Source organism: Chaetura pelagica, unplaced genomic scaffold, assembly GCF_000747805.2.
Source record: "Chaetura pelagica isolate M959 unplaced genomic scaffold, ChaPel_1.0 scaffold807, whole genome shotgun sequence".
NCBI classification, from domain to species: Eukaryota; Metazoa; Chordata; class Aves; order Apodiformes; family Apodidae; genus Chaetura; species Chaetura pelagica.
The window spans coordinates 796,222-806,714 of record NW_009953935.1 but is presented as its reverse complement, the minus strand read 5'-3'; the positions used below and the strand labels follow the sequence as shown (position 1 = coordinate 806,714).

General features: G+C 45.5%; 1 protein-coding gene across 1 annotated transcript in view; it reads left to right on the top strand.

The window, feature by feature from the left end:
- Window positions 1–9,584, top strand: part of BDH1 (3-hydroxybutyrate dehydrogenase, type 1) — a 13,893-nt gene extending 4,309 nt beyond the window's left edge. The window contains exons 3-6 of the mRNA XM_010001724.1: window positions 646–756; window positions 5,871–6,012; window positions 7,311–7,463; window positions 8,883–9,584. Of these exons, the coding sequence (XP_010000026.1) occupies window positions 646–756; window positions 5,871–6,012; window positions 7,311–7,463; window positions 8,883–9,352 (876 nt within the window). The 3' untranslated portion in view covers window positions 9,353–9,584. The remainder of the gene's footprint in view (window positions 1–645; window positions 757–5,870; window positions 6,013–7,310; window positions 7,464–8,882) is intronic.
- The last annotated feature ends 909 nt before the right edge of the window (window positions 9,585–10,493 follow it).

Genomic DNA, 10,493 nt, shown 5'->3' with positions numbered 1-10,493 from the left:
AGAGCGGTGTACTTCTATTTAATTTTTAAGTTGTAAAAATAAGAAGAGCAAAAAACAACCAAACAAAAAGACTGGCCAACTGGCCTTAATTTCAAATGTTAAACCAAATTGATTCTACTTAGCTTTTAAACCCCAGCACTAGAGGGTTTACATACTAGAAAGAGAGAAAGAGGAGTGAGCAGTCAGGAGGGTTAACCCATGACCTTTCTGCAGTCAAGCTTATGGACTGCTGCATGGCACAGAAGAGTGGACTCCTGCCTGCTTTGAACATATAGGAACAGTTCCTACTGAAGGGAAAACATTTCTTGAGAACTGTCTGGTATATTTTCGGATTTCAAGGTGGATGTGAACTGCGAGAGAATGGTGGTTTGCTTGGTCTCTTTGCCTTGGAAGCTTCTTGCCCAAGATACCAGACTTCTCTTTGTGTTGGGAGGACAGTGATCCTACCTCACTGGAGTGAACTCAGAGTGAAACCTTTGTTTCTTGTCTTCAAGAGGCACTGGGTGGCAGCAGCTGGCAGGGAGTGTAGAGAATATCCCTGGAACAGACTGCTCCTGGCCAAGGACATGATTTTGTTCTGTGCACTGCAGATCACAGATTTCAAATACTCATTTCCAGTGCATTTTGTTCTGTTTTGTTTTGCAGATTGGCAGCAAAGCTGTGCTTATAACAGGTTGTGACTCAGGGTTTGGATTTGCTTTGGCGAAGCACCTGCATACCAAGGGCTTCATTATTTACGCTGGCTGCCTGCAAAAGGTAGGGGAAACAAAACACTATTCTTCGCTATATTCTTCACCATGGCACATGCACAGACATGTAGGAAATCCAGTCTTCCCTCTCCACTCTGCACACCTTTCTGCTAAGGAGACTGAGGGTCTTTAGTAGCCCAAAGGGAAGGACATGTGTGCTAGAATTTCATGGAGTATAATCTGCTCTAGACCAGAACCAGGGCTGAACAGTGTTCATGGAAGTTCTTACTTGAATCTCATTGTTGTGGTCTGTTCCAGAACTGATGAACTGGAAGCCTGACTCTAATTTTATAGGCTTATCCACAAGCAAATTTTGGGATAGGTTGAGTCTGAATCTTTGGCCCTACTCTCAGACTATACATACTGATGCAGCGTTTGTTTTGATTATTGTAACATACACCAAGCCTGCAGTGATTTTATGGCATGTGGTATAAGCATATTTTAATATATTCTTGAGTACAGCTGTACCTAAGTGTGTGTTGAGGGTCTCCTGAAATGGCAGTGAAGGTGGTAAGAGTTGCACTAGTGCAAATAAGAGCCAAATCAGGCCACAAATAGCTTAATGATGCAGTTTTGATAGACTGTAGGAATCTCTGTGAGTCAGTCAGAGATGGCTGGTTGTGGAGAACAGGAGCCTCTCTCTCCTTGTGAAGCACTGCACTTTTTTAGCTGCATGACCATTTCCCAACAGAAACAAGCCTGCTCCTCAGGATATCCTGGGGTGGGTCACTTATTTTGATCCTAATCTTTTAGCTCTCACATAACTATACATGAATCTTGAATAGTCATTCAAAGAAAATTTGCCTGGTGTTTTTTAATCTTATCAATACTCTTTTCTGCTGTTCATTTTTCCATTATTAATAAATTTTACTTAAATTGTTAGTTCTTTCTGCTGCATTTTTTCAAAAGAGAAGTTTATTTCTATAGCTCTGTTCTTTGTGGTGTCTCAGCTTTGGGTCAAGGTTCTGTTTCTTAACCTGAGCTCCCTCTACAGGCTCTGCAGCAGAACAAGACACTTAGAAACAGCTGCTTTTCAAAAGGTATCAAGAAGGGAGAGAGTAGATAGGTACTTTTTTGGCAGATGTGTCTACTCAGCTTTTGTAACTGAAGATAGACAGTAGAGGATATAAGAACGTGGCAGACTTAAAAACCATGTTTAGAATGATGCACTGCATCTTTCTTAACAGGAGCCTAAAATTTCAGAGTTGCAAAGTTAATTCTGGGTTTCACTTCCTCTGTCTGAACTGCCAGCAAGACCCGATTTTTAGTGAGGATGTCTTCAGCTGTTACTGAAACCTCCCTTCTACTGAATGCATGTTTGTGGAAAATCTTGGCCTCTGACAATTTTAGCACAAGCTGACATGCAGCAGCATGCCAGCACTCTTTTGAGCCATATTTATTTCCTCAACAAAAACCAGCAGAAAGCTTTGCTGTATCACTGTGTAATTAAATATTGCTTCTTTAGCTGGACTCACATCCCATGTTCCAAAATGTGTGACTGTGGCAAGACTGGTAACAGCAGTCATCAGAAAAACATTGTCAATGCCAAAGCTCTGTAAGTTATCAGGTTGGCCTCCTGTGTGTCTTCAGGGCATATATTTAATGCAGAACTGCTCTGTAGAACTAAAGCAACTCCAGGAGGCTGAGCTCATTTCTCATTGTGCCACAGGTTTCACTAGCAAAACCATAAGCAGAATTCTGATCAAAGTGTAGTTACTGCTCGTGCTGATTTTAGGGGCAGAAAAAGCCTGGTGTGTTTTTAGATGATAGAGGAAGTGGAGGTAGAAATAAGAAGCATCATCTTTTGGTTGGGTATATTTGACCTAACCCCGGCAGAGAGGAAATGACTGTGAAACTTCAGGGTTATTTTCATGGGACTGTTTTTCACAGCACACCTGCACATCAGAAGCATCCTGCAGCTTGGGAAGCCATTGTATCCTCAGGGTATGCCCTGTTCTTAGGAATGTCACATCCTGATTGCAGTTTAAAAGTGTGTGCTGTGCTGGCTCTTCATCAGAAAAGGTGGCAGGTTCCTGAGTGTCTATTTTTACTGAAGGAAACCTGAGTGAGGTGTTGAGAATCCCAGTTGAAGGAAGCCTAAGGACAGATCTGTGTTGTGTCCTATTTCACATGCATATTCTTCCTAACATTTTCACTGGCAAATATATTCATAAGAGAGTTGTGTTGATGCTCCGTTGCCAAAAGGCAGTGGTAGACTGGATCCAGTGAACGATCATGCTGCAGCTGTCTTAATTTTTCCTCTTTGGTTAATAACTGGAGGAGCCAGCTGACACAAGATGCAGAAGGTCTTTTTCCATCAGTATCTGTTACCAGTGGACATATGTGATGTTTGTCACGGCCATCAGGAGTGTGGCAGAATCCTTGTTTGCTTTGCTTTGTGTGCTCAAGCCTGTTGAAGCTTGCAAGGGGGATGAGAAGCAGAGGTTATCTGAGCAAGCCAGCATGGAGGACAGCTACTGTAGGGCTCAACAAAGAGTGCCTAGAGCATCAGGGTTACATACAACTTCAAGGACACACTGATAAAGATAGAAGCTGAAGCCCTTGGGCCCCAGGGGGTGACCATGGGAAGAGGAAGATGAAGTAGTGGTGTGCTTTTTCAGTCTGCAAGAGCTGGCTTTTCTTGCCGTGGGGACAGTGGACCCTGGGGATGACAGCAGATATTTAGCGGTCTCTTGGTGAAGCTTGAGATGCTCCTTCCACTGCTGCCTGTGGGCCTGGGGCTTGTGGGATGGGCTCCATCCCATGACAGGAGACATGACACAATCATAGGGTGCCTGACTTAAGCACCACCAATCTACTCTTTCTGAAGAGCCAAGGAAATGGCCATGTAGTTCTGGTTTAATACCCAGGATCCAACTCTTGGCCAGGATTGCAGCCCCAAAGATCCAAGCACCCACCTGCCTGTAGGTAGGAGGGCAGGAGGGACGTTGGCTTGCTGAGCCAGCCCCTATAAGGAAGGAAGAAGAGAACACTGTGAAGGTCCCAGTAGAGCTTATGAGGCCTCTGAGGCTGCTGTGTGGCATTGGCCCAGAGATTTTGTAGCGTCTCACAGACCTGGGATCAAGGAAAGACAGTTGAACTTAATGATCTTGAAGGTCTTTTCCAACCTTAATGATTCTATTATTCTAAAGAAGCACCTGGGCATGATTGTTCTTCCTCTTCCCTTTAGCTGTATCTGCTGTTTCCAAGGGACTTGCATGCTTGCATTTGCTGATTCCCTGTTGGCATTCCCACATGCGCCACTTGTATGCTTTTCAATGCTTTGCAGTGTACACTGGCTTCAGCACGACAGTGCTTTTGAGTGAGCAGCAAACTTAGCACAAAGCTCTATTTTCAGTCACTCTAAGAATGAATACCACTAAGCTGTGCACGGTACTTTTAACTGCTCCATTTTGTATGCAATATGCTTCTGTGTGAAGAGAATGCAGTACATGCTTCTCTTAAGGACAAACACTAACCAGTATTGAAAGGGCTGTAGAATAAGGATGGGTGGAGAAGATGATGTGAGATGTCAGGTACTTAAGTTAGTCAACAGTCTTTGAGCACAGTGGATAAACCCAGGAATGAGAGGAGCCAGGATAAAGTTTTTTGAAGACAGGTAGCACAGAGACAGAGGGATATATGACCACCTTTGTGTGGTATCTAAAGCAAGGTATCTGAAGGGAACTTTTGCTTGGGGGAGGGGGTGAGTGAAGCAGATGGGCAGCCTGAGTTCAGACTGCAGAGATGAGCAACATCTCATTGACAGCTGACTGCTGCCAGTCTTTGACAGGGATTGGCTGTGACTCAAGGTGTTTAGAACAAGCTGATGTCACTCAGCAGTCAGGAAACAGCCCTGCCATGAAGAACTGACCTGGTTCAGATCAGAGGAAAAAGCTATCTATTCATCTATCACACCTGCCTTGTAAAAGCTCAGGAGTGAAGAGCATCCTGATGCTTGCCTGCTGATGCTGACACAGTGAGCAGGACTACCTGGAGGGTTGAATGGTTGGGGAAGAAGAGCTGAGCAGCTGTCAGATGATCCTGTGGAATATGTTCCATGTCTAGTCTGTTAATGCGGAGTAAAATACTTACAGTGAGGGATGATATTGAGGAGACAGAGGGGGTTTCTTACAGTAAAGACATGGATGTTCCCAAAAAGTTATTATTTTCAGAGCAACCTCTCACCATCCTCTGCAAAAGTACCCTGGAGTGGCCAGCAAAGTCCAGTTGCTTGTAACCATGGGAGAGATTCAGGGATAGTCTCAAACTCACAGCAGTATCCCATGTCTGTTTCCTGGAAGCACCATATCCAGGCTTCACTGCTGTGAAGGGAGTAGCTCTGGGCATGGCAGTCCTGTTACTAACAGTGTCTGGCCCACGTGGGAGGTATCTCAGGGCGTTAGCTGCAGTTGTGTTGCAGAGCTGTGAGTGGATATATATGTATGCTGGGGTAATCTGTTGTTTTGAGCTGAGATAAAAAGAGTAGAGATGGGAAATGGGAGTGAGAAAAAGCTCATGAGGGAAGACAAAGAAAAGAGCAAGATGCTAGCAGGAATTGCTAGCAGGCAAGCTGACCAGGCACATGATGATCAGACTCTGTAGGAGTCTGTTGGAGGCAGCAGGTAGCTGTGTGCATAGATTAGCTGCAGAGAGCAGTGGGTAGGCAGTCCCTCTCCCAGGACTGTTGTTCCCAGAGCTGGCAAGGCAACTGAGAAGCACACGCAACGTTAATGTGCAGCCAAGCTATTTGCTGGGCCCCATATGCAAGCCAAAGTGAGGACAGCACCACATTCCCACCGCTGGAGCAGTGGGACATAGCTTGGTCTCAAAAACTTGTACTGGGCAGGAGTTGTCTTGCTGGGGTTGATACAGCTTTGGTTGCTTTCTTGGTGGTCAAAGCATTTTTTTACCAACCGACTTGGTGGCAGGGCTTATGGCCAGACAGAGAGGCTCCAGGAATGGTGTTCTGGGGGAGCAGTCCTGTCTGTCAGCTGCAGAACTGATTTCTCAGTGACTGCCCTGTGCACTCTCCTTTGTTTGATTTGATGATTGCTGTGCATTTGATATTCTGTACAAGCCCTTTGGCTGGATCGAAACCAGTGCTTTTTTCCCCTCTAGGACAAGGGAGGTGGTGGCTCCAAGGAACTGGACAACATGAACAGTGATCGAATGAGAACAGTCCAGCTCAACGTCTGTGATAGCAAGGAAGTGGACCGAGCAGTGGAGCACGTGAATAGCAGCTTGCCGGACCCAGAGAAAGGTAGGTGTGTCCAGTAGGCTCTAAGGTCATGTACGTGGCAGGAGCTCCCCCAGCTGGGCTCTGAAAGCATTTTCGGGGCACGTTTGAAAAGCTAAGCGTATGATAAGGGCACAAAGCTTTCAGCTGCAGTGCAGAGCAAACGGTTTGTTTAAATTTTGTGTCATATGAGAAAGCAGCTTCCCACTTAAGACAGCATCTAAAAGACAACTGCTTTTTCTCCACTAGCTCCTACAGGGACATTAGCTGATACCAGGGTGGTGTTCAAGACCCTGGGATTAGTGGTTTATTCCTGTGACCTGAAGTTCATTGTGACTCCCTTTATGTTGTAAACCTGGCCAGTACTCAAAGATTGGGGGTTAGCAATGGAAATGTCTCCCCTAAACTTTCAAAAGGTGAAGGAAACAGAGAGGTTTTCCAAAGGATTTCCCATGAAGCCAGCTGAGTATCATTGATGCCATTACAGATACTACCATATATTACAGATTACAGAATTCAGGAGGTAGCTGTAACTGACTTCCTTAACCTGCCTGCCTCATTCTGCTGAGGTGATGACAGCAAAATCTGCTCCAGTACTGTGAAATCCCAGTTGCTCATGCATTCCTGAAACCTTTCCACTCTTTGGTGAACTACATTTTTCTCCTAAAGAACATCCACACTTCAGCCCATGAAGGTTGTTTAAAAGCTTAACAGCCACTAATGTTTTCTTTTTGGATTTTGTGTGAACCTATATCTTCTATTTTTCTTTATTTAATTAAATTGCCTTTTCTGGGCTATGTCCAGAGTGTGCTGTGGCATCTGTCCCTACTCATGTCCACCTATGCCCACATCCCCCTTCCCAGCATTGCAGACATTGTAGTTCTTATGGTGACACAAGGGATTTTACATTGAAAGAATTACTCACTTATTTCTTACCAAGTCTTTCCTATTCTTATTATTTGCATTTAGAGATTATATTTTGCTTCTTCTAAAAATTCACAACAGATGAAAAGAGAATGGTGATGAGAACAGTTTAGACAAAGCTGAACTTCTCGGTTTGCTGGCTCAAATCTTCCTGGGCAGGCTTATTCACAGTACTTTGTGGCTGCAGTGTTGGGCAGTTCAGGCAGATTCTGTCTGTGGTTATATTTGCTCAGGAGGCTGAAGTTCGCTCTGGACTGTGTTCTGTCTGGCTTTCATCTTTACAGGTCTTAATGAAAAGCTCTGTTGTGTGGTTCCATAATCTATTAGCAAGGCCTCTTCCAAGCTGCTTTCATTAGTGTCCCAGAGGGAAAGCTTTACGCTTGATTTTTGTCTTCCAGGTTTGTGGGGGCTGGTTAACAATGCTGGGATCTCCACATTCGGGGAAGTGGAGTTTACAAGCATGGACACCTACATGGAGGTAGCTGAAGTGAATCTGTGGGGGACTGTTAGAACCACCAAAGCTTTCCTCCCTCTCATCCGGAGGTCGAAAGGTGAGTGATCTCCTCCGGACTGGTATTTGCTGGAACAGGCCCCCCATCCTGCCCCACATCTTGCTGTGTTAGAGGCTAAAAGGTCTATTATGCTTCTCTCTGTACTATTGGCCACCTTCATATCTTTACAGACAGAATTTGACCCACAGCTTACACAAAAATGTCAGGTGTCCTAACCACTTTGAGTTACACAGCAAGGCAGCAGTCCTGAGAGCCAGTAATCGTTTCTCTTTTCCATCAGTACCGTCTTCTTCTGCAGCATCCCACATAAGATCTAATCCATCATACCTTCTTTTACCTGTTCAGAAGCTGCAACTCACCATAAATTCCAGTACCAGGAGCAATCCTCCCCTCTATACAAAATGCAGCTGTGCCAGTGCTGGGCGGGGTGGTTAGCAGCAGTGTGCTCTGTGTGCTTCTTGCAGGGAGGCGTCAGCTGTGTGCTTTGTTACTTTTAGAGCTTGTAACCTATGAGCAAAGTTTGTACAGGAAAGGAACACAGACCTGGAGCTCACATGGGTCTTGGCATAAAGGGGCAGAAGCTTTCCTGTACTGGGAACAATTACCTGACTAAATGATAATATGCTTTTACTCTTGAGGCATCCACAGACATTAACAGTGTTGGGTTTGTAGTTCTGTGCTGCAGACCATGGCAAGATATCCACTTCTATGGTCAAAATTTCTCTTTCTAACCCAACTCAGCTATGAACACTGATAGAAAGTGCAGAGAACTGCAGCATCCTACCAGCAGTCTCCCCAGCCCAAATGGATGGCTTCTGGAAAGGAGACAGCCCCAGCTCTCTGCCTGGACCCATAGTCCTGCTGTTAGAAAAGGTTGCAGTGGAACTGGACTGCTCTGCCTGTTTATGGTGCAGGAGTAATCCATTCCCTTTTAAGAGGCAGATGCTATAAGCAACCATAGGTCTCCTAGATTTTGTGCCTTTGACTGGCAAATAAACAAGCTCAGCTTTGGTGCCAGCGGCATTTTGCACTGCAGCTTCCTCTTGTTTGGGCGCAGCCCTGATCACTGCTGAGCAATCACAGAATCACAGAATTACCAAGGCTGGAAAAGACCTTTAAGATCATCAAGTCCAGCCTATGACCATCACCACCACCTTGGCCAGACCATCAGCTAGATCATCGGTTAGACCAATGTTCTACCCTCTTCTGTGTTCCCAGTAACACTGAGCTTTGTGTTTCACCATGTGCCTATGGCCTTGGGTAGAAAGAGCCAGGAAGCACAAGCAATGGGCTTGTTCTCCTTCCTGAAGGCCATTGCCGAGGACTGCAATGCATAAGCAGGTCTGCCAGGGAGCTGGGTGGATGCATGTTCAGGAATCTGTTGGGTAGTATGTGTCAGGTGATCTGCTTTGGATCGGGTCCCACAGCTCAGCTGTGCTTTGCCTGGCCTCTGCCTAGGTCGTGTGGTGAACATCAGTAGCATGATGGGTCGGATGGGCAGTCCTGCCCGGTCACCGTACTGCATCACCAAGTTTGGTGTGGAAGCCTTCTCCGACTGCCTGCGGTACGAAATGCAGCCCCAGGGAGTGATGGTCAGCATCGTGGAACCTGGCAACTTCATAGCTGCCACCAACCTGTACAGCCCTGAGCGCATCAAGGCCATAGCTGACAAAATGTGGGATGAGCTCCCGGAGATAGTGCGCAAAGACTATGGCAGGAAGTACTTCGATGAGCAGGTCAGCAAGATGGAGACGTACTGCAACAGCGGCTCCACGGACACCTCGCCCGTCATCGAGAGCGTGGCCCACGCGCTCACCTCCACGACCCCCTACACCCGCTACCACCCCATGGATTACTACTGGTGGCTCCGCATGCAGATCATGACGCACATGCCTGCTGCCATTTCAGATCGGCTCTATGTCTATTGAGGCCTCGTGCTCCTAGGCTTCACAGGTGGGAAATTTGTTAAAGAGAACGTTGTACACACTTCCCATTAGTTGTTTTAAAATTCATCTAACCTCATTTCAGAGTACTGTATTTTAGCTCTAAAGGGTTCATTTAAATATCTGACATAACCTAAAGGGCAGTTATTTGCAAGGGATGCTTCCTAGGCAGGAACGCATTTTGTTTGTGCAGGGACATTTGTTCTTTGCTGTTTATTTAATGTAATCTTTTTCACCTCTAATGTCAAGTTAAAATGATTATTTAAACTGCAATTGCTCTGAAGTGTTTTCAGAATAATTTCTGCTGACAGCTGAACACAATCTTCATAATTCCTGCCTAGGATGCAGCCTTCACACCATAAAACAGAGGCCCTCTGTGCTGCAGTGGCAAACCACTGCCTCCTGATGACAAAGAGTATTGCAGCAGAATTTTCCAGGCCTGGTCACAGTATCCCAAGGTAGAGCAGAGACTTCCTTAAATTGGGGATCAGAATGCTCAAGGTGCTGAAATTGAGCAACTGACCCTTTTTCTCTTAGAATTATACTATTGAAACCTTAGAGAAAATGAACCATGCTGCTTCTCTTGCATGCTTTCTTGCAAAGGAGTTTGACAACCCAGGGGCTCAATCTTGCAGACCTTTCCCACAGGAGTTTCTTACTCATATGAGCATTCCCATGAGTGTGAGCAGCTTTACACAAAAAACTGCAGGAGTCAGCATTGGCCCATAGTAACATTTCTCTTCAACAGTAATTGAACATCAACTTCAAACTTAGTCTTGACAAGGGTTTCACTCCAGCTTCTAGAATTTGTGAGGATCGCCGAGGGAGGCAGAGGGTTACAGTCCTGGCAGTGGATGCCGTTTGTACCAGGGACCTCAAAATCACACCAAGTGTTTGCACAGCACCTTGCACACACAGCATGAACCCTGACCAGGGCACTACTGCAGTGCAGGTGTTGGTGACAATTAACAACTTCCACTGAAGGAGTCGCTGAGCTGAAATACATCTAACATGATACAAATCTAACAGGATGTCCATAACAATAAAGTTAACTTCAAGAGCAGTTTCATTTCCATGATGGTTGTTTACATGTCTGAGAAACATTTGTTTTGTACTGTAAGAAAAG